General features: G+C 44.4%; 1 protein-coding gene across 2 annotated transcripts in view; it reads right to left on the bottom strand.

Annotated features, from left to right (window-relative positions):
- MACROD2 (mono-ADP ribosylhydrolase 2) overlaps positions 1-22,141 on the bottom strand; it is a 1,175,381-nt gene that overhangs the window by 997,598 nt on the left and 155,642 nt on the right. For both annotated transcript variants that reach the window (XM_081314693.1, XM_081314692.1), the window contains exon 4: positions 19,318-19,347. In XM_081314693.1, the coding sequence (XP_081170819.1) occupies positions 19,318-19,347 (30 nt within the window). The remainder of the gene's footprint in view (positions 1-19,317; positions 19,348-22,141) is intronic.

Consider the following 22,141-nt stretch of genomic DNA (forward strand, 5'->3'; position numbering starts at 1 on the left):
AGTGGTACAGTGGGTGAAAAGGTTGAAAAGCCCTGTTATAGAGAGCAATGGGAAGGTTTGATTACAGATTAGCTTCAAATTGTTTCTGAGGATTTGGGAAGCAGAAAGTATGGCAATGTAGAAGTGCCTTAATCAAGAAAACTTTGTTGAAGCTGTACCTGAACCTCCATCAAAGCTTTTAATCGTTGAACATGAGATGCATTGTGCAGGGATGGTTATCATAGCAACACTACTTAGTAAAAACAAAAGAAAAACAGGTCAAGCATGAGTAAGAGGAATCAGGATCAGATAATTGTTTTTCAAACTGACAAGGTTTTTAGGGAATAAAAGTTGTATTTGCCTTCCAACTGGCATACTGGAGGCTGCATTCCAAAACATAGTAGCAGGGGCCAGGACAAAATTAAATATGATTTCCTATTATTTAAAGTTAACCAAATTGAATACACTTAATATAATCCAATTACTGTGAAATATGTGTATGAAAAATACTGTAATGGTATCTGGGAACAACCTTGGGAGATGGGAGGGAGAGCCACAGACTGGACAACTAATCATAAAAGATGTTTCAGCCCACAGAAGGATTAATACCTATAGTATTAATAGTTGTGCTTCTTGTCTGGGTTGTCTTACCAGGCTAAAGATACCCATCATGACTTTCCCAGACATGCACCCATATGCAGGGTAGTTTTAAGAAAAGACACAAAATAATAGTTATAGTGTGCTTCATATTCTAGTGTGGGGAAAGATGCATTAGTTTTAAATAGAATCAGTGGTGGGATTCAGCCAGTTCCCACCACTTCAGCAGAACCGGTAGCTTATTTTTTGTTGCCCAGGCCTAGAATGGACTTACGAAAGTGGCATCCATACAGAGAACCGCTTTTTCACATTTTTGAATCCCACCACTGAGTAGAATCCTGCAGATCCTACATGCATGTTCACATGTGCTTGAAAGCATTTTCCCTGACCTTCAAATCTAAAATGTTGCACAGCACTAATAAATAGCAATCAATCAATTGAATTGGACCTTTATACAGTATGTGGACTTGGTTTTTTCATGCCTAATAATGTGACAGTTCATGAATGACAGGTCATATTGAAGACCACCTGTAAATGTACTGGTAACCATTACTAATTTGGGGAATGAATAGTTTTGCTTTAGCTTAAAAAATAAGGAAAAATTAATAACAGTTTTATTTATATCGAATTTTACTATATGGATAGCATCACGATATTTCAAAGCAAAGCCAGAACAACCAAGAAAAAAAATCAATCAATACAGTAATAAATAATATATATATAAATTATATATGATATATGTTGCTATATAATGTGCAGTAAAAGACATGTTGAATGCCTGCTTGTCTCTTCAATTATAGATAAACTATGGCTTCATCAGAGGCTAAAGGAATATACACATTGTCACCATGACTTTTCCACATGTGGACCCATATGCATAGATACTTAAAATAAATATGAAAGTCATCATGAATGGTGTTGTTATAAATCCTATTTAGCTAAATTTCATTTTCTTTGCTTATTTGATATATTTAATGTCTTTATCTCACTAAATTCTTATTCCATTCCTCTACTTTGCACTATGCTGCTTATTCAGAAGGATATACTATATCAAGTATAATCAAGACTCAAAATTTCTGTTTTTAACAAATATACTAGGAGAGAGACAATATACAACAACAATGCAACTTTTTACAGGCTGAAATGATCCAACCAAAATATTTTCGCTTTCCCTTGTTTCTATTCAAAAATTAATCTATGCTTACATCATTTCCATTTTAAATATCAAAGTGGTCAATTTTTCAGGCTACCTATATAGAATTTCAATTTTGCTTTGGAATTTATAAACTCGATACTGTAAAACAATAAAATTTTGTATTTTCAGAGTATAATACAATGTCTCATTCTAATGTCAACTGATAAAAAGAGATGTTCTGAGAGCTAATAATAGTAATAATAATAATAATAATAATAATAATAATAAGAAGAAGAAGAAGAAGAAGAAGAAGAAGAAGAAGAAGAAGAAGAAGAAGAAGAAGAAGAAGAAGAAGAAGAAGAAGAAGAAGAAGAAGAAGAAGAAGTTGTTGTTGGAAGGGACCTTGGAGGTCATCTAGTCCAACCCCCTGCTAAGGCAGGAAACCCTATACCATTTCAGACAAATGTCTGTCCAGTCTCTTCTTAAAAACGTCCAGTGTTGGAGCATTCACAGCTTCTGGAGGCAGGTTGTTCCACTGGTTAATTGTTCTAACTGTCAGGAAGTTTCTCCTTAGTTCTAAGTTGCTTCTCTCCTTGACTAGTTTCCATCCGTTGCTTCTTGTCCTGCCCTCAGGTGCTTTGGAGAATAGCTTGACTCCCTCTTCTTTGTGGCAGCCCCTGAGATATTGGAACACTGCTATCATGTCAAGAAATGTGTATATTGAACCTTACACAGTTTGGCAACAATCCTTATCTAAAGTAATGGTAAAGGTTTCCCCTGTCCAGTTGTGTCCAACTCTAGGAGGGTGGTGGTCATCTCCATTTTCTAACTGAGGGAGCTGGTGTTGTCTGAATACACTTCCATGTATTCAAGTGGCTGGCATGACTATATGCCAAAGTGCAGAGAGCACTGTTACCTTCCCACCAAATGTGGTACCTATTCATCTACATGAATTTGCATGTTTTCAAACGCAGGGGTAGGCAACCTTGGCTCTTTTATGACTCATGGACTTCAACTCCCAGAATTCCTGACTCTGGGAGTTGAAGTCCACGAGTCATAAAAGAGCCAAGGTTGCCTACCCCTGTGCTAGGTTGACAAGGTTTGGGGCAGGAACGGGAACTCACTCCATTGCGTGATGTTTGTGTCTTAAATTGCCAACCTTCCAGTTGACAAACCTAGCGTCTTAACTGCTAGGCCACCACATCCTCCAATCCTTATATATTATTCTTTTAATTATCAATAACTGTTATTTTTCAGCCACTAAGAAGATGCCCCAGCAGGGTTCCAAAGTTGTGCCCTCAGTCAGATGAGAACCAATATGTAGTTTAATTGCTGAAAGGGTAATTGAGCCTTGGTGGAGCAGTGGGCTAATGCCTCCTTAAGTAACACCAGCTGCCTGCAATTAGTGCAGGTTCGCATCCCACCAGGCTCAAGGTTGACTCAGCCTTCCATCCTTCCGAGGTAGGTAAAACGAGGACCCAGATTGTTGGGGGCAATTAAGCTGACTTTGTAATAATGCCGCTTGGGGTGTGTGTGAAAGCCCTAATAAGCAGGCATATACATAGAATGAAGGCTACTGCTAAGCTTGTAAGCCGCCCTGAGTCTTCGGAGAAGGGCAGGATATAAATGGAATAAAAAAAAAACCAAAGATCTTTTGACTTTACTTTTTTTTTTACTTCTGTCTGTGTTTTATGTTACTGCAAATAATCTTTTTGAATCTTTTCAATGTGGACTATATTTGTGCAGTTTTGATTTTGATATCCTTAATATCTATCAAGGGAAATATTTTTGGTTTCTTTTATTAAGAAGAAACGTGATAAAGATGAGCACCCGGTTTAAAGGGAGAAAGAGAATTCCTGGAACGGTCAAAAATGGGTGGGGGTAAGATGTTGATTCTTCCAACCACAGAACGTACAATTTTTTATCTTCAGATGGTGCTTCTTTACCAGAGGCACTTCTGGCTAGGAAAAATGTTTTCAGTTTCTGCTTTTAAATAGGGGAAAACTGCCTCAAAGGGGAACTGAGGATTGCTATTGAACTACAAAATTTCGACAAAGCTTTATACCACGTAGAAATTATCAGCTTTTATGGGTGACGACTGAAGTGCTCTTTAACCATTTGAAAGAATTAAGTATCTAGGCAAATCCAATTCCACTCTCAGTGGAATAAAATTCAACTTACCACACTTAAAATGTAAAAATGAAGACTCATCACATAATTAACAAAAAGGCAGGAGGAATGTTAAACACTTTGAAATAAAAGTATATAGCTATACAGAAATAGATACAGCTATGCAGGGATATACATTTATAAATATGCATACTATAACACAACCATAGCAGATCAGAACTATAATGTTTTCCAATATAAAGTACAGGTTTATTTTAAATCACCTTTTGCCTCTCCCTTATTCATCTTGTATGCAATAAACTCTTAATTTGAGGGCCTCAGTTTACACATTTTCAGTATAATATCTGTTCAAATTTCAAAACAACAGACATATCAATCGTACCTGAAAGAAATCCAATCATTTACATATTATTTACGTTGTTTATATTACCTATACAAGTTACATAATTTGTGTCAGTTCAGGCTATTTGAATAATTATGAACAATACAATTCAATTTAATCAATCAAATGTTAATTTTGGTCATTAGACCAGCATAGAATAAAAGCAATAAAAATTACACCTAATTCAATAAAATACTATAAAATGAGAACATTAATGTATCTCTGTAAAATTTGTTATATTAAAACTAAGACTAAAGACTGAAGGGGGAGCCTCTGAAAGACAGAAAAAAGATATAAAAGCAAATAAAGGTATAAGTAAACTGAAATGGGAATTTTTAATAAGTTTACCCATACTCAGCATGATTTATCTGTTTCTGAATTTTAATTGCTAATAAATAAATTTTAACTGGTGCCAGGCCAAATCTAGTTATAGTAAATAGTTCATCTGAGAGGAGAAAATCAAGAAGAAAACTTTCATTATGGCCTATAAAACCTGTTAGAAGGAGAATATCTGTAGCTCAGGATTGAAATGAGGGGTCCTTGGTGCTCTCTGAGCTTGCTTGTTTTCTTGCAGACGATTCATTACCCTACCTAGGTAACATTATCAGTGTTACCTAGTTAGGGTAATGAAACGTCTGCAAGAAAACAAGAAAGCTCAGTGAACACCAAGGACCCCTCAGAAGAATGAAAATTTTTGATAGGGACAGTGTTAAAAAACAGGTGTGTTCTTTAGTACTTGTGAACAAGAATATTTTAACACTGTTGTTATTTTGAAAAAAATTTACATCAATAAACACGAGCAAAATACAGATAATGTGATTAAAAGGAGGGGAAATGATAAAGAGAAACGAAAGAGGAAAAAATGCAGAAAAGAAAAAAAAACACTTAAAGGAGCTCTTCCAATCTTCTTTGCAGCTGTTACAGAGTAAGTGTCACATACACACACACACACACACACACACACACAAGATTATATTAACACTTCTACCCGTATTCAGCCCTTATTGGCAAATTCAGAGATCATCAACAGTTGCAGCACAAAGCCCATAAAGGCTTTCCAATTTTTGTAAAAAGTAGTTATTATCTTATCCCTAATTTTGGGTTATTTTCTTTTCCCGCAGCATTCTGTTCTTATTGATCCTTAGTTTATTATTAAGATATTTTTGCAGAACCTGATTTCCTGCCTTCCTCTTGACAAGGTGCCCAAATATATTTCTTAGTATATTTCTTAACTTTCCATTTCTTAGGTTACCTCTGTGCAGCTGGTCCACCTATACCACAGGTCTGCAACCCGCGGCTCCCAGTCCTCTGCCATGTGCAGTCCAAAAAAAAAAAAGGTGGGACTAAAAAAGTTCATCCAATCAATTCAAATATGCAGGGTAGGTGCATATCTCGCCTTGGCTCCACTCTTCAGTCAAACCCTGTTCTGCGCATGCATGCGCATGTGCACACATTTTTTGCGGCTCCCAGTTTTTCCTTTTGTGAGGGAACCGGTTCAGAGTGGCTCTTTCACTGTTTCAGGTTGCTGACCCCTGACCTATACAGTAGATCCGTGTCTTCCTTCCCCCTTTCTAAAAAAACTTTTTACACTTTCAACCACCCTTCTCCCTGTCATCTTCACCAGGTCATTCTTGCAGCTGCTTTCCGTTCCAGACAAGATCCTTTCTTTCTAGATTTAATAATGTTGCATTGTCTAACTCACTCTTTTCACCTCGTGGCCTCTTATTTCCGACTCATTCGCAGAAGCAAATTCTCCAGTTTATTTACTTATTTATTTTTCTTTATCTTTCTCCCATATCCACAAATCTTTCTTCCATTCTTCCTTCAGATGAAATCAAATGGCGGAGGTGCTGGGCTGAGCTCCGTGGAGCGTTTCCAGTTTTGGCGTCCTTACCGGTCCTTTGGGGTTCCTCCGAGCCCGCGGAGATGTTTTTCCTCTTTGTCGTGGCTCGGAGAGTTGATTGAACCGAGAGAGAAGGAGAGTCGGCATGCAGTTGGAGTTGCAGCCCTCCATTTTCCAACTAAGCTTCGGTGTCTTCATCTCGGAGGCCCTGGTGGAGCTGGGAGGAGCCGCGGCTTGGAGGGCTCCGAATGGTGGATCCTCGGGGCCGATAGAGCCACGGCCTAGAGTGGCCTCCGATTTTCCTGTTTGCTTAGTAATGGAGGTTGACTCGGCCTCAGAATAGAACGGTGGAGTGATCGACTGCGAGCGGAATGGGGAGCATTTTGCTGGCTCGTGGCCCCTGCGCGGTCTGTGGAGGTCTGTTTGAAGTCACTCTTGTTTGCTCTCGACTGGGGAGGCCTGCGGCTGGCGTGGGACTGCCTGACTTCTGGTGCTGTGTGTGGCTGGCTGGGCGACGGGCTTTTTGCCTCCGGCTTTCAGCCCCCTGCATCGGGGTCCATCGATCTGCTATCCTGCGTCTCCTGCTCTCCCCGCTTTGCGTTTCCTGCCTTGAGATGAACTCTGCTCTCCAACTTAACTATGGTTACCCTCAGGTTAATCCTGATAACTGCTGCTCTTCTTTTTCTCTCTCTATGGTCCCCACTGAAGCAAGAAGGTCTTGGACGAGCCTCTGTGAGAGGGCGGCTCGTATATGTTATCATCGATACCAACCAATTACCATCTGCTGCCTCCCTAGAGGTGAGAGATCTAGGGAGGTATGCCCTTTTGAGTTGGCAATTGTCCATCCCATCGTAGATCTGGGCCCTTCGTGAGAGGGAGGTGCCTGTTCTATCCTGGAGTCATCTGACTGGTACCCAGCTCAGTGGCAGGGAGCTGGTGAATTGGACACTTTTGACTTTCAGCTTTCCAACTTTTGACTGATGGACTGCCTGACTGGACTCCCCCGGACTAATGGTTTTATCTTACTCCAGCACAGCCTTATTGGCGCTCAGGGGTGCCCCCCTCTCCTGGGTGTGACCCGCCTGCTTTTCCATCGTGCCTCTTGATGACGGACCCAATTATTGGGACCCCGAGAGATGGCTGGGCAGGGACAGGAGCCTCTCTTCCAAATTTAATAAGAGGCCCCTGGTGTGTTTTTTAGCTAAATGTTTTGAGGGGTTAGGGAGGGGGGTGGGCTTATCGGCTCGGTTGGAAACTAGGGGGGTTCCACCAACCGTTTCTCAGACCAGGTCAGGGACTGATCGCGCCGTGGTAGAGGCCGGGCTGGTGGTTTACGGGGCCCCGGGGCTGGGTGGGGGATTATCTATTCCCACGGCGGTTGGGAATGGCCGCAGGTGTAGGAACAGAGGGCCACATCAATACCCGGGGGTGCGTCCCCGCTGTCTTCAAGCGGTGATGCGCTCCGACCCTCTGATTTCAGCACGTGGTACCGGGAGCGAGGATGAGCAGCCACCTGAGCTCAGGCTCGTGTATTTCAATGCCAGGTCTGTAATGAATAAAGCACCTCTCATTCGCGATCTGATTGAGGAGGAACATGCGGACCTGGCTTGCATTACGGAGACCTGGTTGGGCCCAGAGGGCGGGGTCCCCCTGGTTGATCTTAGCCCATCAGGTTTCCGGGTGCTGCATTTATGAGCATTTATACAGGGGGGTGCTCGTGTATCTGGACGACATCCTTATTTATACGGAGACTATGGACCAACACGTTGCCCTTGTGCGCCAAGTTCTGCGGAAACTCCTAGAAGCACGATTGTACGTGAAATTGTCAAAATGTGAATTTCACGCGTCTCGGCTGGACTACTTAGGCTATCGGGTCTCGGCAGCCGGGATTGCAATGGATCCGAAGAAAGTGGAGGCTATACTGCAGTGGCAAGCCCCGGGGACCAGACGGCAGCTACAGAGCTTCCTGGGGTTTGCCAATTTTTACCGCCAATTTATACCATCATTTGCTGCAGTGGCTCTTCCATTAACAGACTTGCTAAAAACCAAGAAGTTGGCGGTGAAACCACGGCCTGGGTTGCGGGTATCGTGGACCGTAGACTGTCAACGGGCCTTTGAGTCCTTAAAAGGTCTGTTTACCCGAGAGCCCATACTCCTGCACCCTGACCCAGCAGCGCCATACGTCGTGCAAGTAGATGCTAGCGACGTGGCAGTTGGAGCTGTCCTTTTGCAGCACAACAGTGAAGGTGCGTTGCAGCCCTGTGCTTACGCGTCTAAAAAGCTATCAACCACCGAACGCGCCTGGGCTATCTGGGAGAGGGAGGCCTACGCCGTTCGGTGGGCGTTGGAGACGTGGCGGCATCTTCTAGAGGGGGCAGAAAAGCCCTTCGAAGTATGGACGGACCATAGGAATCTAGAAGCCCTGCAATCCCCACGTAAGTTGGCCCCTAAGCATGTACGGTGGGCCTTGTACTTCAGGCGGTTTAGGTTTACCCTGAAATACGTCCCAGGGGGGAAGAATTTCCTGGCGGATGCCCTCTCTCGGCTTCCGCAGTATGACCACCAGCGGGAGGAGGTGGTGCAAGCTCTTATCCCTCCTCTCGGCCCAGAGAAGGTACAGGCCGTACAGAACGGGGTTGCGGATGAACTGGTACCGCAGCTGAAAAAGGCCCTGGAGGGAGATGGCTGGTTACGTCAACACTCGCGGCTCCTAACACGACGGGACGACCTGGCCTGGTATGGGAGTAAGATATACGTGCCAGAAACCCTGCGAAACACTGTGCTTTATAGGTGTCATGATGCCAAGCAGGCCGGCCACCTCGGGTTCCTGAAAACACTGCACCTCGCTGGACGTCAGTTCTGGTGGCCCGGGATGAGGCGGCAGGTCAAAGAGTATGTCCAGCGTTGCCGCACCTGTGCCATGGCGAAAACCCAGCCCGGAAAGCCGGCAGGGCTGTTACAGACGGTGGCGGACCCCTACCGGCCATGGCAGGATATCGGGATGGATTTCATCGTAGACCTACCAGAGAGTCGGGGATACACCGTCATCTGGACCATAGTTGACCTGTTTTCCAAGCAGGTCCATTTTGTTCCGTTAAGGGGCTTACCCTCGGCCCAGCGTCTGGCCTGGCTTTTTATAACCCACGTGTACCGTTTACACGGGGCACCTAGACGTATTATCTCGGACCGAGGGGTACAATTTACCGCCAGGTTCTGGCGTGAATTCCTCCAGTTCATCGGGTCATCCCAGGGACTAAGCTCGGGGTATCATCCCTGCACAAACGGCGCGGCAGAACGGGCCAACGCGGCAGTGGAGCAATACCTACGCAGCTATGTCTCGTACCAGCAGGCAGACTGGGCTGACCTATTGGCGTTTGCAGAAATCGCCCACAACAACGCTGTGCACAGCAGTACTGGTCTCCCACCGTACACAGTGGTGTCTGGCTACGATTTCCCTCCTGTTCCCGAGTGTGACCAGGGGTCGGCCTCCTCTTGTCAACCCCAGGAGTGGATGCTACAAGTCAGAAAAGCATGGGCGGCGACCAAACAGGCTCTAAACAAGCAAGCCAGTATTGTAAAAGCCCAAGCGGATAAGAAGCGCCAACCATTCTACACCCCAGGGGTTGGGGACTGGGTGTACTTATCCACAAAATACCTGAGGTTACAAATACCTAGTAAAAAGCTGGGCCCTAAGTACATAGGCCCCTTCCAGGTAACCCACATCATCAATCCGGTCACGGTGCGCCTTCGGCTGCCTAAATTTCTAGGCAAAGTGCATCCCGTGTTCCACGGCAGCTTGCTGAAACCAGCCCCTGTTCCTGTTCGGGGGGAGCCAGTCGGGCCGGGGCCTGTGGGTGATGGGCAATATGAGGTACAAGAAGTCTTAGACTCCAGGATGCGGAGAGGGCGACTGCAATACCTGGTGCTGTGGAAAGGATACCCAATAACTGAGGCATCCTGGGTGGCGGAGTCAAACGTTCAGGCCCCTAGATTGGTTAAGGCGTTCCACCAGAAGCACCCTGGTAAACCCTCGGGAGGGGGTCGAGGGGAAACTGCTGCTCTCCTTAGTGCTTGTCTGACTTCTCTACCTTGCCTTTCAGGAGGAGCCTTGGTAGGAGGGGCCGACTGTCGAGCCCTTCGGGTTCGACAAACTTGCCGGGAGGGGGATTCGGCTCGCAGCCCTCGGCAACAGCAGCGGCCACGCCCACGCTCGTCAGCTGTCCGGCGGGCGAGCTGCCGTTCGTCGCCGAAAGCCCAGCCGCCCCCAAGCCCCCCAGCTGACCGGCGGGCGAGCAGCCGATCGTCGCCGAAAGCCCAGCCGCTCCCAAACTCACCAGCTGGCGGGGGGGGAAGCAGCCGCACGCCGCCGAAAGCCCAGCCGCTCCCAAGCTCCTCAGCTGACCGGCGGGCGAGCAGCCGTGCGACGCCAGGAGCCCAGCCGCGCCCACACCCTCCAGCTGTCCAGCGGGCGAGCGCCGGACCCACGGGCGTGCCGCTATCTGGGAGGTGGCTGAGGGCGGTCGTGAGTGGCTGCAGGATGGCTACGCCGGGGCAGCCAGCAGGGAGACGGCCCGCGCCGGCACAGTCAGCTGCCAGGCGGGCAGGCACTGTGACTATGGGCGATGGCCTTACGGACCCGGTGGCTGTTACTGCAGACACGCCGGCAGCGACGCGGGGTGCTGAACAGCTGCACCCGGACCTTGGGGCCTGCCAGGGGGTCATGGGGGTGGCGCGGGGAGATGCATTGGTGGAGGGGAGCACGCTCAGGTTGTTAGGAGGGGGGTGGGCTTGTACTTACCTTCACGCTGGGAAGCACGGTGCCGGTGGAGGGAGCTGGGCGTGGGTTGAAGGAGTAGGGGGGTGGAGTATTTACGCAGGCCAGGCGGATGCTGGTCTGCACGGGGGAGGGGTGGAGTCTAGGGGTGGGGATGCTACCTAGTTACAGATTCAGAATAAAAGGTGCGTTGAGAGCGTGTGGCTCTCAACGCTGACTTTGTTAAGGTATAGAGGTTCTGCTATTAAAGGTACTCTTTCCAGTCATCCGTACTTCGTCGTGGTTTTTCCTGTGGGCTTGTCCACCGCCCCTCAAGGTAGGGGCGGTGGAGTGGCAGTTGTTGTGAGGGAGACCTTATGTCCGCGGGAGGCCACCTTAGTCCAGATAGCCGGGTGTGAGTCCCTCCTCCTGAGATGTGGTCCCAGAGCTCAGTTGGGCTTGCTGTTGGTGTATATTTCACCTAGACACGTGGCAGCAGCCCTGCCTGAGCTTCTCGATATCCTCTCAGGGTTGGTGGTTGAGTTCCCCAAACTTATAGTTTTGGGTGACTTCAACCTACCATCCCTGGGGGGATCATCTGAGTTAGCTCGGGAGTTCATGGCTTCCATGACGGCCATGGACCTGAAGCAGGTTATTCTGGGCCCAACTCACGGAGGGGGTCACACGCTCGATCTGGTTTTTCTATCTGGACGGTGGTTAGATGATCTTGGGGGGGGTTCCCCAATTAATTTACCCCTGTCATGGACCGATCATCATCTCCTGCGGATGGTCTTCCATTTTGCCACTCCCTGTCGTGGGGTTGCTGAGCCAACAAGATGGTTCGCCCTAGGCGCCTTATGGACCCTGAGCGGTTCCAAACGGCGCTTGGGCCCCCACCTGCCTCCTTTGCTCACAGCTCGGTCGATGCCCTGGTGGAAGCCTGGGAAAGGGCAGCCACAGAGGCACTCGACCAAGTTGTACCCATGCGGCCCTTGACCCGACACAGATCCCAACGGGCCCCATGGTTCTCCATGGAGCTCCGTGAGATGAAGCGTCGGAGACGGGGCCTAGAGAGCTGTTGGAGGTCCAGCCGATCCGAATCCGACCGGTTACGACTAAGGTCGTTTACGAGAACTTATCTCGCAGCATTGAGGGTGGCTAGGTCTAACCACTTTGCCACCCTCATTGCGTCCGCAGAGAATCGCCCGGCCGCCCTGTTTAGGGTGACTTGCTCTCTCCTTAATCAGGAGGTGAGGGAGGAACCCTTGCAGGGTCGAGCCGAGGAGTTTAGTCGATTTCTGTCGGACAAAATCGCTCGGATCCGGACCGGTTTGGACTCCGACTGGGCAGAGTCTGACGAAGAGGATACGGGCGGTCTTGTCGATTTAATCTGGGAAGAGTTCGATCCTGTGACCCCTGAAGAAGTGGACAAGATCATGGGGAAGCTGAGCTCCACCACGTGTTTGTTGGACCCGTGCCCCTCCTGGCTGACTTATGCAGCCCGGGATGGGACACGAGGCTGGCTCCAGGCAGTGATTACTGCTTCTTTGAGTCAGGGTAGTTTTCCCGCCGCCTTGAAGGAGGCGGTGGTGAGACCCCTCCTCAAGAAGCCTGCCTTGGACCCAGCAATTTTAAACAACTATCGTCCGGTCTCCAACCTTCGCTTTTTGGCGAAGGTTGTTGAGAGCGTGGTGGCGCATCAGCTCCCTTTGTTCTTGGAGGAAGCTGACTACCTAGACCCGTACCAATCGGGTTTCAGGCCCGGGTACAGCACGGAGACAGCATTGGTCGCGCTGGTGAATGATCTCTGGCGGGCTCGGGACAGGGGTTGTTCCTCTGTCCTAGTCCTTTTAGACCTCTCAGCAGCTTTTGATACCATCGACCATGGTATCCTGCTGCGACGTCTCAGGGGGTTAGGAGTGGGAGGCACGGTTCTCCAGTGGTTCTCCTCTTACCTCCTGGGACGTTCGCAGTCGGTGTTAGCAGGGGGGCAGAGATCGACCCTGAGACCTCTCATTTGTGGAGTTCCTCAGGGATCGGTTCTCTCGCCTCTCCTGTTTAACATCTATATGAAGCCGCTAGGTGAGATCATTCGTGGTTTTGGAGTTGGGTATCACCAATATGCTGATGATACCCAACTTTTTATTTCTACCCCAAACCACCCCAGCGATGCCCTCGACGTGATGTCCCGTTGCCTGGAGGCGGTCCGGGTCTGGATGGGGAGGAACAGGCTTCGACTTAACCCTGACAAGACTGAGTGGCTGTTCGTGCCGGCATCCCGGGAAATTCCGATTATCCCATCATTGGCCATGGGGGGTGAGCTATTACCCCCCGTAGATAGGGCCCGCAACTTGGGGGTCCTTCTAGACTCACAGCTCTCTTTGGAAGAGCATATTGGAGCTGTGACTAGGGGGGCCTTTGCCCAGGTTCGCCTGGTGCGCCAGTTGCGGCCCTATCTAGACCGGGATGCCTTGCGCACAGTCACTCATGCGCTCGTGACCTCTCGTCTAGACTACTGTAATGCTCTCTACATGGGGCTGCCCTTGAGGTCCACCCGGAGACTCCAGCTGGTGCAGAATGCAGCCGCGCGAGTCGTCTTGGGAGTTTCCCGATACTCCCATGTTACACCTCTGCTCCGCGAGCTGCATTGGCTACCGGTTGCTCTCCGGGTGAGGTTCAAGGTGTTAGTTATGACGTACAAAGCCCTTCATGGCATGGGTCCGGATAACCTACGGCAACACCTGCGACCGGCGTCAACGTCCCTCCGTCCAGTGCGCTCCCACAGAGAGGGCCTCCTCAGGGTGCCGCCGATCAAAGAATGCCGATTGGTGACCCCCAGGGGGAGAGCGTTCTCTGTGGGCGCGCCAGACCTTTGGAACAGCTTACCGGTTGAGCTCCGGACGGCCCCCGACCTTCGCTCCTTCCGGCGCGATCTTAAAACATTCTTTTTCGAACAAGCTGGCCTGGTCTGACGGGATGGGGTTGGGTTTTTAAAATTAGTTTTTAACTTAATATGTATTGATTTTAAGGGCATGATGTTTAATTGGTTTTTAATGGTTTTTTAATTTTTGTATCTGATTTTTATTGTGTATTGCCCTGTTCACCGCCCTGAGTCCTTCGGGAGAAGGGCGGTATAGAAATCAAATTATTAAATTAAATTATTAAATATTAAATTAAATCTCTTTTAACAGTTTCAATCAATGATAACTCCACTATCAGTATAATAACCTTTTCATATTTTCCCCCCCAACATTCCAACATTCTCTGTACGGATTATATACTATTAGCCATTTTTCTCCATAAATTTGTCATCCCCCCAAAAAAAGGAAAAGCATGATAAATAAGCCTTTTTCCACTCTTTAGACCCATCCAACACTATATGATTCTATAGTCACATGATCTCACACCACTTTCCCTTACCTTTCATTTTAGGAATCCCACCAATCAGTCCACACAAAGATGTTTATTTTATTTAGTTATTTCCAAAATATTTTGAAGCAAGCAATATACCAAAATTCAACTAATTCTTAATCTGTTTTAAATTTCCATAATTTAAATTCTACACACGCTTATCACTTTCAATTAGCTTTAAAGCATAATTACATTTCACTTTAATCTTGTCCCAAGACCTGTGAACACTTAGCAGGTGATGTAGTTGTTCTGCAGCTTAGATTACTGTCCAGAAAAGCTCTGTTGATCTAAGCATACTATGCAATCAGTCTTCGCCTCAGCAGGGTCTCCACTCCTCAGTGATGCATCAGCTCATTATTTTCCTCCCTTCAAAATCTCTATACCAACATGCTCTTACACACCTGAGACTCTGTAAATCTCCCATTAAGAACTGCGGAGAGTAACACGTTGAACTTGGCTCTGAAAAAGGCTCTTTGTTATACAGGGGAGGCTATAACCCCTTCATAAACGCATGGCACAACATAGGAGAACATACCCGTCAGGACAAGAATCAGCAGTCCATCTGCATTTAAAGACAAAGGCCATTCTTTCGAAGACAACAAAGTCCACATTTTGGACAAAGAGGACCGTTGGTTTGAAAGAGGCATCAAAGAGGCCATCTATGTCAAAACTGAACAGCCTTCTCTCAACAGAGGGGGAGGGATATAACATCATGTACCTCCAGTCTACAACACAGTCCTCTCAGCAGTTCCAACAAGGTTTCACACACATTTGCACTACTCAGGTGACCCTGACACTGATAAACCTCCAGCTGGCCTCAACAACTCTCTAAAAGAAAGCAAATGACCAGTTGTCTGCAAGGAGTATAAATCCTTCCATTTCCTACCATCCGATCAGAGCTGAAGAAGCTTCTTGGATGAGACGTGAAACATCTTCAAAACAAGAAAGTCTATTTGCCTTGTGAAAAAACATCTTTGGGATAACTATGACCTGGATGACTGAGAATCAACATAGAGATGAGGCTACAGTAATTAAATATTTGTCCAGTTCCCACCTGGAACTAGTTATATGAGCTCTAATGTGGGCTGGAATATGGCTGACCTCATTCCGAAATTCTAGACTTAGGACTCTTTCTCTAACAATTCTTCTGGCCTCTGTACATTCCAAATGGAGCAGTTGCTCAAGTGAAAGTCACAATGGACAAGTTTCTTCAGAATTCCTTGTTGCTATGAAGATTAAAATTGGTCTGTCAAGACCAATGGAATCAATTCTGATGGGGAAGAGTAGCATTTGAGCCAATGAGTATTGAATATTAACAGCCATGCTCTTATTTCCAATTTGTGTTGTCCGGCTTCCTTTCTGAACATCATACTGTTCACCATATTCTAGTCGTCTGATTTGAAAAAAAAACTGTACTGTATATTCACATTTAAAATATACAGACATTAGGTTTTAATGAGTACCCCTTCCTTCCAATTGATCTGTTGACTGTTGTTGCTTTTTTGTATATTTCAAACAGAAATACACAAAAGGTTCAGATAACAAAACTAGATGGGAGTTTTTTTTTAAAAAAATGGAAGAATTTGCTATATAATCCATAGCTATAGGGCAGCAGTCTCCAACCTTTGAGGCTTGACGGCTCTGCTTGGGGAAGAGAGGGGAACCGAGGCAAGCGGTGGGCTGGCGTGCATGCACATGAGCACACCTCGACCTGTGAAAGTTGAGCTTCACACATGTGTGGATGCAAACTGGCCTGTCATTTGTGCAGTCCAGTTCTGAATAGGCCAGCGATCCTCAATCTTTGCAGCTTGGTGGCCCGACTTTTTTTTGGGGGGGGAAGAGGGAAACTAGGTTGCAAAAGCAGTGGGCTGCTTCATCAACAAATAAAACAAGGTGATATGTAAGTTAAATACTCCATGACTTTACAATCTTTTTTTTTTTATTGAAAAGTTTTAAAATACAATTTTCCTTTAAAAAACCCCCCTTCCCCCTCCCTCCTCCCCCCCTACCTCCCCTCCTCCCCCCTCCCTCCTCCCCCCCCCTACCTCCCCCCCTCCCCCCCCCTACTTCCCAGAGCTGAATACAAGGTATATATATATAAAAAAAAGCAAACCTAAGCAACCATATACTAACAACTATAAATTCTAAAATCCATCACTCTCTAGCTTATATAGGATAAAACAAACCTTAACAATATTAAATATATATATATAAAAAAAACTAGAATAAGAAAAGGACACTCTCTAGCTTATATAGAATGGAACAAACCTTAATAGTATTAAACATATATTAAAGACAAAAAAAAAAGGAAAAAGAAAAAAAAAACCCTTCTCAACCCTATACTTATCCTAAATAAACTCCATCCATTTTATCCATTCCATGATATAACATTCTTACAAATAATTTTCCAAATTAACCAAGGATCCCAAATCAAAAAACTTTAAAGTCAACTCTTCTGTAATCGACCGTTCCTCTTCCAGTACCACATCTATAATTATTCCAAACACAACAAAAAAGAAAAAAGAAAAAAAAAAAAAGATTGCAAACAAAACTTGAACTTTAATCCAAAAAAGCTCAGCCTTTCCACAAAACCACCAAATATAAAAATATATTGCGTCTACACCCAAATCTTTTCCCCCCTCCCCTACTTGACTACTTGACTATATCGTAAAAGTTCCAAAGACTTCTGCGATTCCTGCTACTTTCTCTTCTTAGATCGTTTTGCAGCAGCACGCGTCACCCTCTGTTTTATAGATTCATCCGACGAGGTTATATCTTGATCTCCTCCAACACCGTTGTCTTCTATCTGACCATCTTCGGCCTCTTGATGCACTCCTTCTCCAGATCCCTTTCCAGCTTCCAAAAGTGTTAATGGCGTTGCATTTAAAACATTATTGTAGAAATCACGCGCTTGCATCACAGTAACCAAACGGTACTTTTTACCTTCGTGCGTCACCATCAACCCCACTGGGATCTCCCATCTGAACCTTATATCTCGCTGCTTGAGCTCTTGCACAAGAAATGTAAAATCCTTCCTTCTCCTTAGAATCTTTGGAGGAATTTCTTTTAAGACCAAAACTTCTTGATTAGCAATCATAACTTTAGTATCATAAGCAGCTTGTATAACTTCATCTCTAGTTTCCCTTTTTGCAAAATATACCACCACATCTCTAGGCAACTTCCTCTGTCTGGCAATCCATGAATTCACACGAAACACTTTGTCCATGCCTCCTTTTATTTCAGATGCTGGCTGTTTCAACACTATTTCAAAAGCCTCAGAAACCAGCTGCTTTAGATCTTCCTTAGTATTCTCCTTTAAGCCTCTAATTCTAATGGCAAACTGCATCTGGAAATATTGAGCAAGACACAGTTCCTTTTCCATTTTATTTTCATTCTCCAATACTTTTGCTTCTAATATAGCATTCTTTTGAGTCAAGTCTTCTAACTTTTCCTCCAATTCTTCCACACACCGAGCCACTTTACACACTGAAGTCAAGATGTCTACCCTCATTGCTTTGAGCTTCTGTTCCATCCTCTCCTCCATTCTCTCCTCCAATTTCTCCAATTTCTCCTCCATCTGTGCAAATCTAATATTAATTGATTCCAAAATTACCTGGGTATGTTTTTCAAGAGCATCTTGTAAGTCCTTTGATGTCAATACATCAGGAGGATGCAGCGCCTGCAATAATGATTGTTGCACGGGAGAAGTTCCAGCACTCCGAAGAGTTTTAGGGGGTGGTTTAGCCGCCATCTTTTACCAAATATGACGCACTTTCACTTCAGATTTGTAATCCAAAAAAGTCCATCAAGCTGGAGAGTAAAACATAGTAATCCTCTTTACCATTTCCTCTTGTATCGCTCTGCCTGCTCCTTTAAATCATAGTCATTCCTTCAGGCAGGGGTGGTCGCAGACGGCTGGCTCTGCTCCAAGAAGTCAGGAGCAGAGGCGACGGCCAGCTGGGAGCAGCCCAGGCTACGGGGGAGTTCAATCCTTCAGCCGCCCAAGCCATAAGCTCAGGCGGCCCTGGAGAACTCTACCCCTACCTGGGAGCTCGCCCCCTCCTCTTCTCCCGAGGAGGGGGCTTCGGATTCGCCCGAACAGCTGATTGGCGCTGTTTCGGGCGAAAAAACAACAGCTGAGCCGCGGGCAGCCCGGGAAGGCTCCCTTCGTCGCCGCGGAGCCACCGGAAGTCCAATGACTTTACAATCTGTGTAGAAATAATTTAAAACCAAATACATGTTTATTCCAAAAATAAGAAAGCACAATACAGCCAGTCAGATTAAGACAACGCACAGATTGATTCTGACTCTCAACGCTTCAAGCAGTTTAAATTACATTTCATTTCCATTTAGAGAAATAGACTGAGATCTCCAGATCCACTCAACAATAGCCAGAAAATATGCTCAGTTATCTGACAACAGCATTTGAAAGATATTCAACAGGAAGGCTCCCTTCTTTTCCTTTTAATTTTTGTAGGAGTAAAATGAGCAACAGAAATGCCAAAAATCATATTATTCTTTTTGCTAAACTGCTTCAACAGTTTTGAAAGCTATAAAATGAAAAAACACAATGACTATTTTCTTTTTTTAAAAAAAGCAAGGGAAAAGGAAGGAAATATTACTATTTTTCTGAACAACTACAGTGGCATTAAATTTAGTAAATTACTCTGCAAGTATTTAGTGTCTGAATAGATCGGTATTCAGGAAACTGAAAGTTAGATATATTTTTATTCACTCTACATCTAATTTAGCAGCAGCCTGTCAGCTCAGCACTCCTAAATTCTGTCTCCTCACCTTCTCTCCAAAACCCAGCTCTTCTTTTGGACTATAAAACCTGAAAGTGGTAATCACTTTACAGTTATGGTGGAATGTAATCAAATCATGAAAACTTAAAATCTAACACTTTATTACATGGCAATGCCAGATTTGATAGCCCAACAAGATAAATACAATTATTTATATTATTAAAAAGTACAGATGTTTAGAATTTATATATTAGGCAGCAATTGTCCAGGAGTGGATAAAACATTTAATCTTAAATATAGATTATTCCTTTCAATACATAAGAGGCAAAAAAATAAACTTACCACCTCCTCCTCCAAGAAGACTTGAATTAGCTATGAAAAAAGCAGAAGAAACCAGAATTATATTTCCAAATAGCTAATCTTACAGCACAATCTTTGAGAACTATAGGTGAAATAACTTTTTTACCAAGCTCGCTTTCAGCCTTGAAATAAATCCTTTAGGAATTCCAAAATGATGTACAAAGTCATATATTGCTTCTCTTCCAACCCAGCATGAAATGAAAATGATGTACTAAATTCATTTTATTAAAATTGCTCTGACCATCTTTTCCCACAAAACATGGTAGAACTTGTATTCTAACTACATCAAAATTTGCAGGGGAAAAATGATTAAGGATTTATATCTGATAAACTGAAAACATGTTTTCTCTTTCTCTTTCTATTTAAGAACTGTGACCTTCATGCATGTGCATGCACTCATAACACTCAAAATACATTTATTACAGCAGCATATATCTACGTCTATCATAATTTCACTTTCACTACCATATTATTGTGTATAAGAGTTTTTGGTGATTTTAAACCATAATGTAATCCCTGAAATGTTCATAAAAATCCCAAACTGAAATGTTACCATTTTAAAGTACGACAATAGAAAAAAATGTATGAGAAAACTACTGGAAGCCAACCCTGTTAATAATTAATACTATGAGTTAGTATAAGTATAGTAGAGCATAATATAAAGTTACAGGGATGCATTTAATTTATCTATCCAATAAATTCCATTATACTATTATGCAGTTTTAAAATAGTTGCATATCAAGGACCTCAGCAGAAATCAGAAGTGTAAATTTGTTGGAAATATGAACATCTATTTAAAAGATAAGCACTAGAGACCACACAGATTTTGAGGAATTGTGCTGACAGCATCAGATAATGTAGCAAGAGATCCAGATGCAACACTATGGCAGTTCCTCATAGATTTGGTTTGTCAATAGTATTATTACCCAGAACGTCCTACAACATCTTCCAGTATCATTGCTGGACTCAAGAACTCTCCTTAGGTAAAGAAGAGATTCAGAAGATGCATCCTAAAATCAGAGCATCTTCCAGGGCCCAACCATGATGCCAAGCCAACAATTGGTTCCACTGTTCCAGGTTTGGTTCCAGCAGATTGTGACCCAAACAGAGTTTTTCCAACCTGCTGTCAAAAACACAGTTATCTAAAGAGAAACAGTGTCAAACAGAAAGGTATAGAAGTGCTTGGCTTGAGAAGAATGACCTACTGAAGAAAGCCAGGCCTAATTAGGCGCACTGAGTTCAGATGAGTCAGAGGCCACTGGTATTTAGGAAACAATTTAAGCTTAGTAATTATGTTGGAGTAATGCCAATCCATGGAAGGTCTCTGTAGATTGCTCTCCTAGAACGTCTAGCTGCTTAGACTTTTCTTTGAGATTTGACTTTTTATCTTTGAACTTGATCACTCTTGCTGCTTCTTGAAAACACAATTTCCCAGGTTTGTTTGAAACCTGGAATAAATTTATGGTGTTAAGACTAACCAGATATATTTATTAAAACCTTAAACCATGTAAAGACTGTGCTTTGCAAGACTATGAAAAAGGTTCAATAAACACAATCCCTGACTTCAGTCTTACAACCCAATCAATGTGGTTCAAAAGGAAAAAAGGATGGAGGCAGTAGAAAAATGGATAGCCAAGCATTAGCCTGAAAGTAAAAGCAAATCATTGTGATACTGTTGCTAAGAAAACTATATGGATGCATTCATCAGAATTCAGGTTCATGTAGAGGGGTTCCCCCCCCACACACACACACACCTACGCATACATAAAAATGCAAGGATACTTTCAGGTAGGAAGTGAGAAGCAACTTACTGAAATTGTTTTTTTTATTTTTTTTTTATTTTAATCCCATTTATATCCCGCCCTTCTCCGAAGACTCAGGGCGGCTTACAATCTAAGCACTAATCAAATGTGCTTAGCAATAGCCTTCATTCTATGTATATGCCTGCTTATTAGGGCTTTGCCCCCCCAAGCGGCATTTTTACAAAGTCAGCTAATTGCCCCCAACAATCTGGGTCCTCATTTTACCTACCTCGGAAGGATGGAAGGCTGAGTCAACCTTGAGCCTGGTGGGATGCGAACCTGCAATAATTGTTGTTGTTGTTGTTGTTTTCTTTGACAATCTATATAACCAGGGAGTCTTGGAAGTTCCAACATATTCTTTAGGGGATATGCAAATACCAGTGCAGGGGTCATCAAACTTGGCCCTTTTATGACTTGTGGACTTCAACTCCCAGAATTCCTCAGCCAGGCATGCTGGCTGAGGAATTCTGGGAGTTGAAGTCCACAAGTCATAAAAGGGCCAAGTTTGAAGACCCCTGAACTAGTGCCTCTTTATTTTCTGGCCGTGGATGATAGTGAAACCAGCAAATTCTCTCCTACAGATTTTCATTAATGTCTTGATGTAAAAGATATGCTAAGGTATGCAGTTTCAAATACAGTTTAAGAAAACTTGGGAAATATTCATTTTAGTGGCAAAGAAAACAACACAACTGAATGCTTAATTCCGACAGTTCCAATTTATTCGTCAAATATTAAAATTAACATTTGGAACAATGCAATTAAGCAAATATAGATACAAATGTGGTAACATATAAAGAAAGTCCAAAATGTAATACTCAAAAATGACAGGTATGCAAATTATGCACAGACAGAATCACTCAACAGTTTAAGCAAAGCCTAGGCATGCCTTCCAATAAGAACATACAGTGCCAAACTCTTTACCTAAGACTGTAATCCAAGCTCTTGGATATAACTGACAGGAAGTTGGACTCTTTTACAAGCAGCAATCAAGCCCAAACACATGA

Source organism: Vipera berus, assembly GCF_964194415.1.
Source record: "Vipera berus genome assembly, chromosome: 1".
NCBI classification, from domain to species: Eukaryota; Metazoa; Chordata; class Lepidosauria; order Squamata; family Viperidae; genus Vipera; species Vipera berus.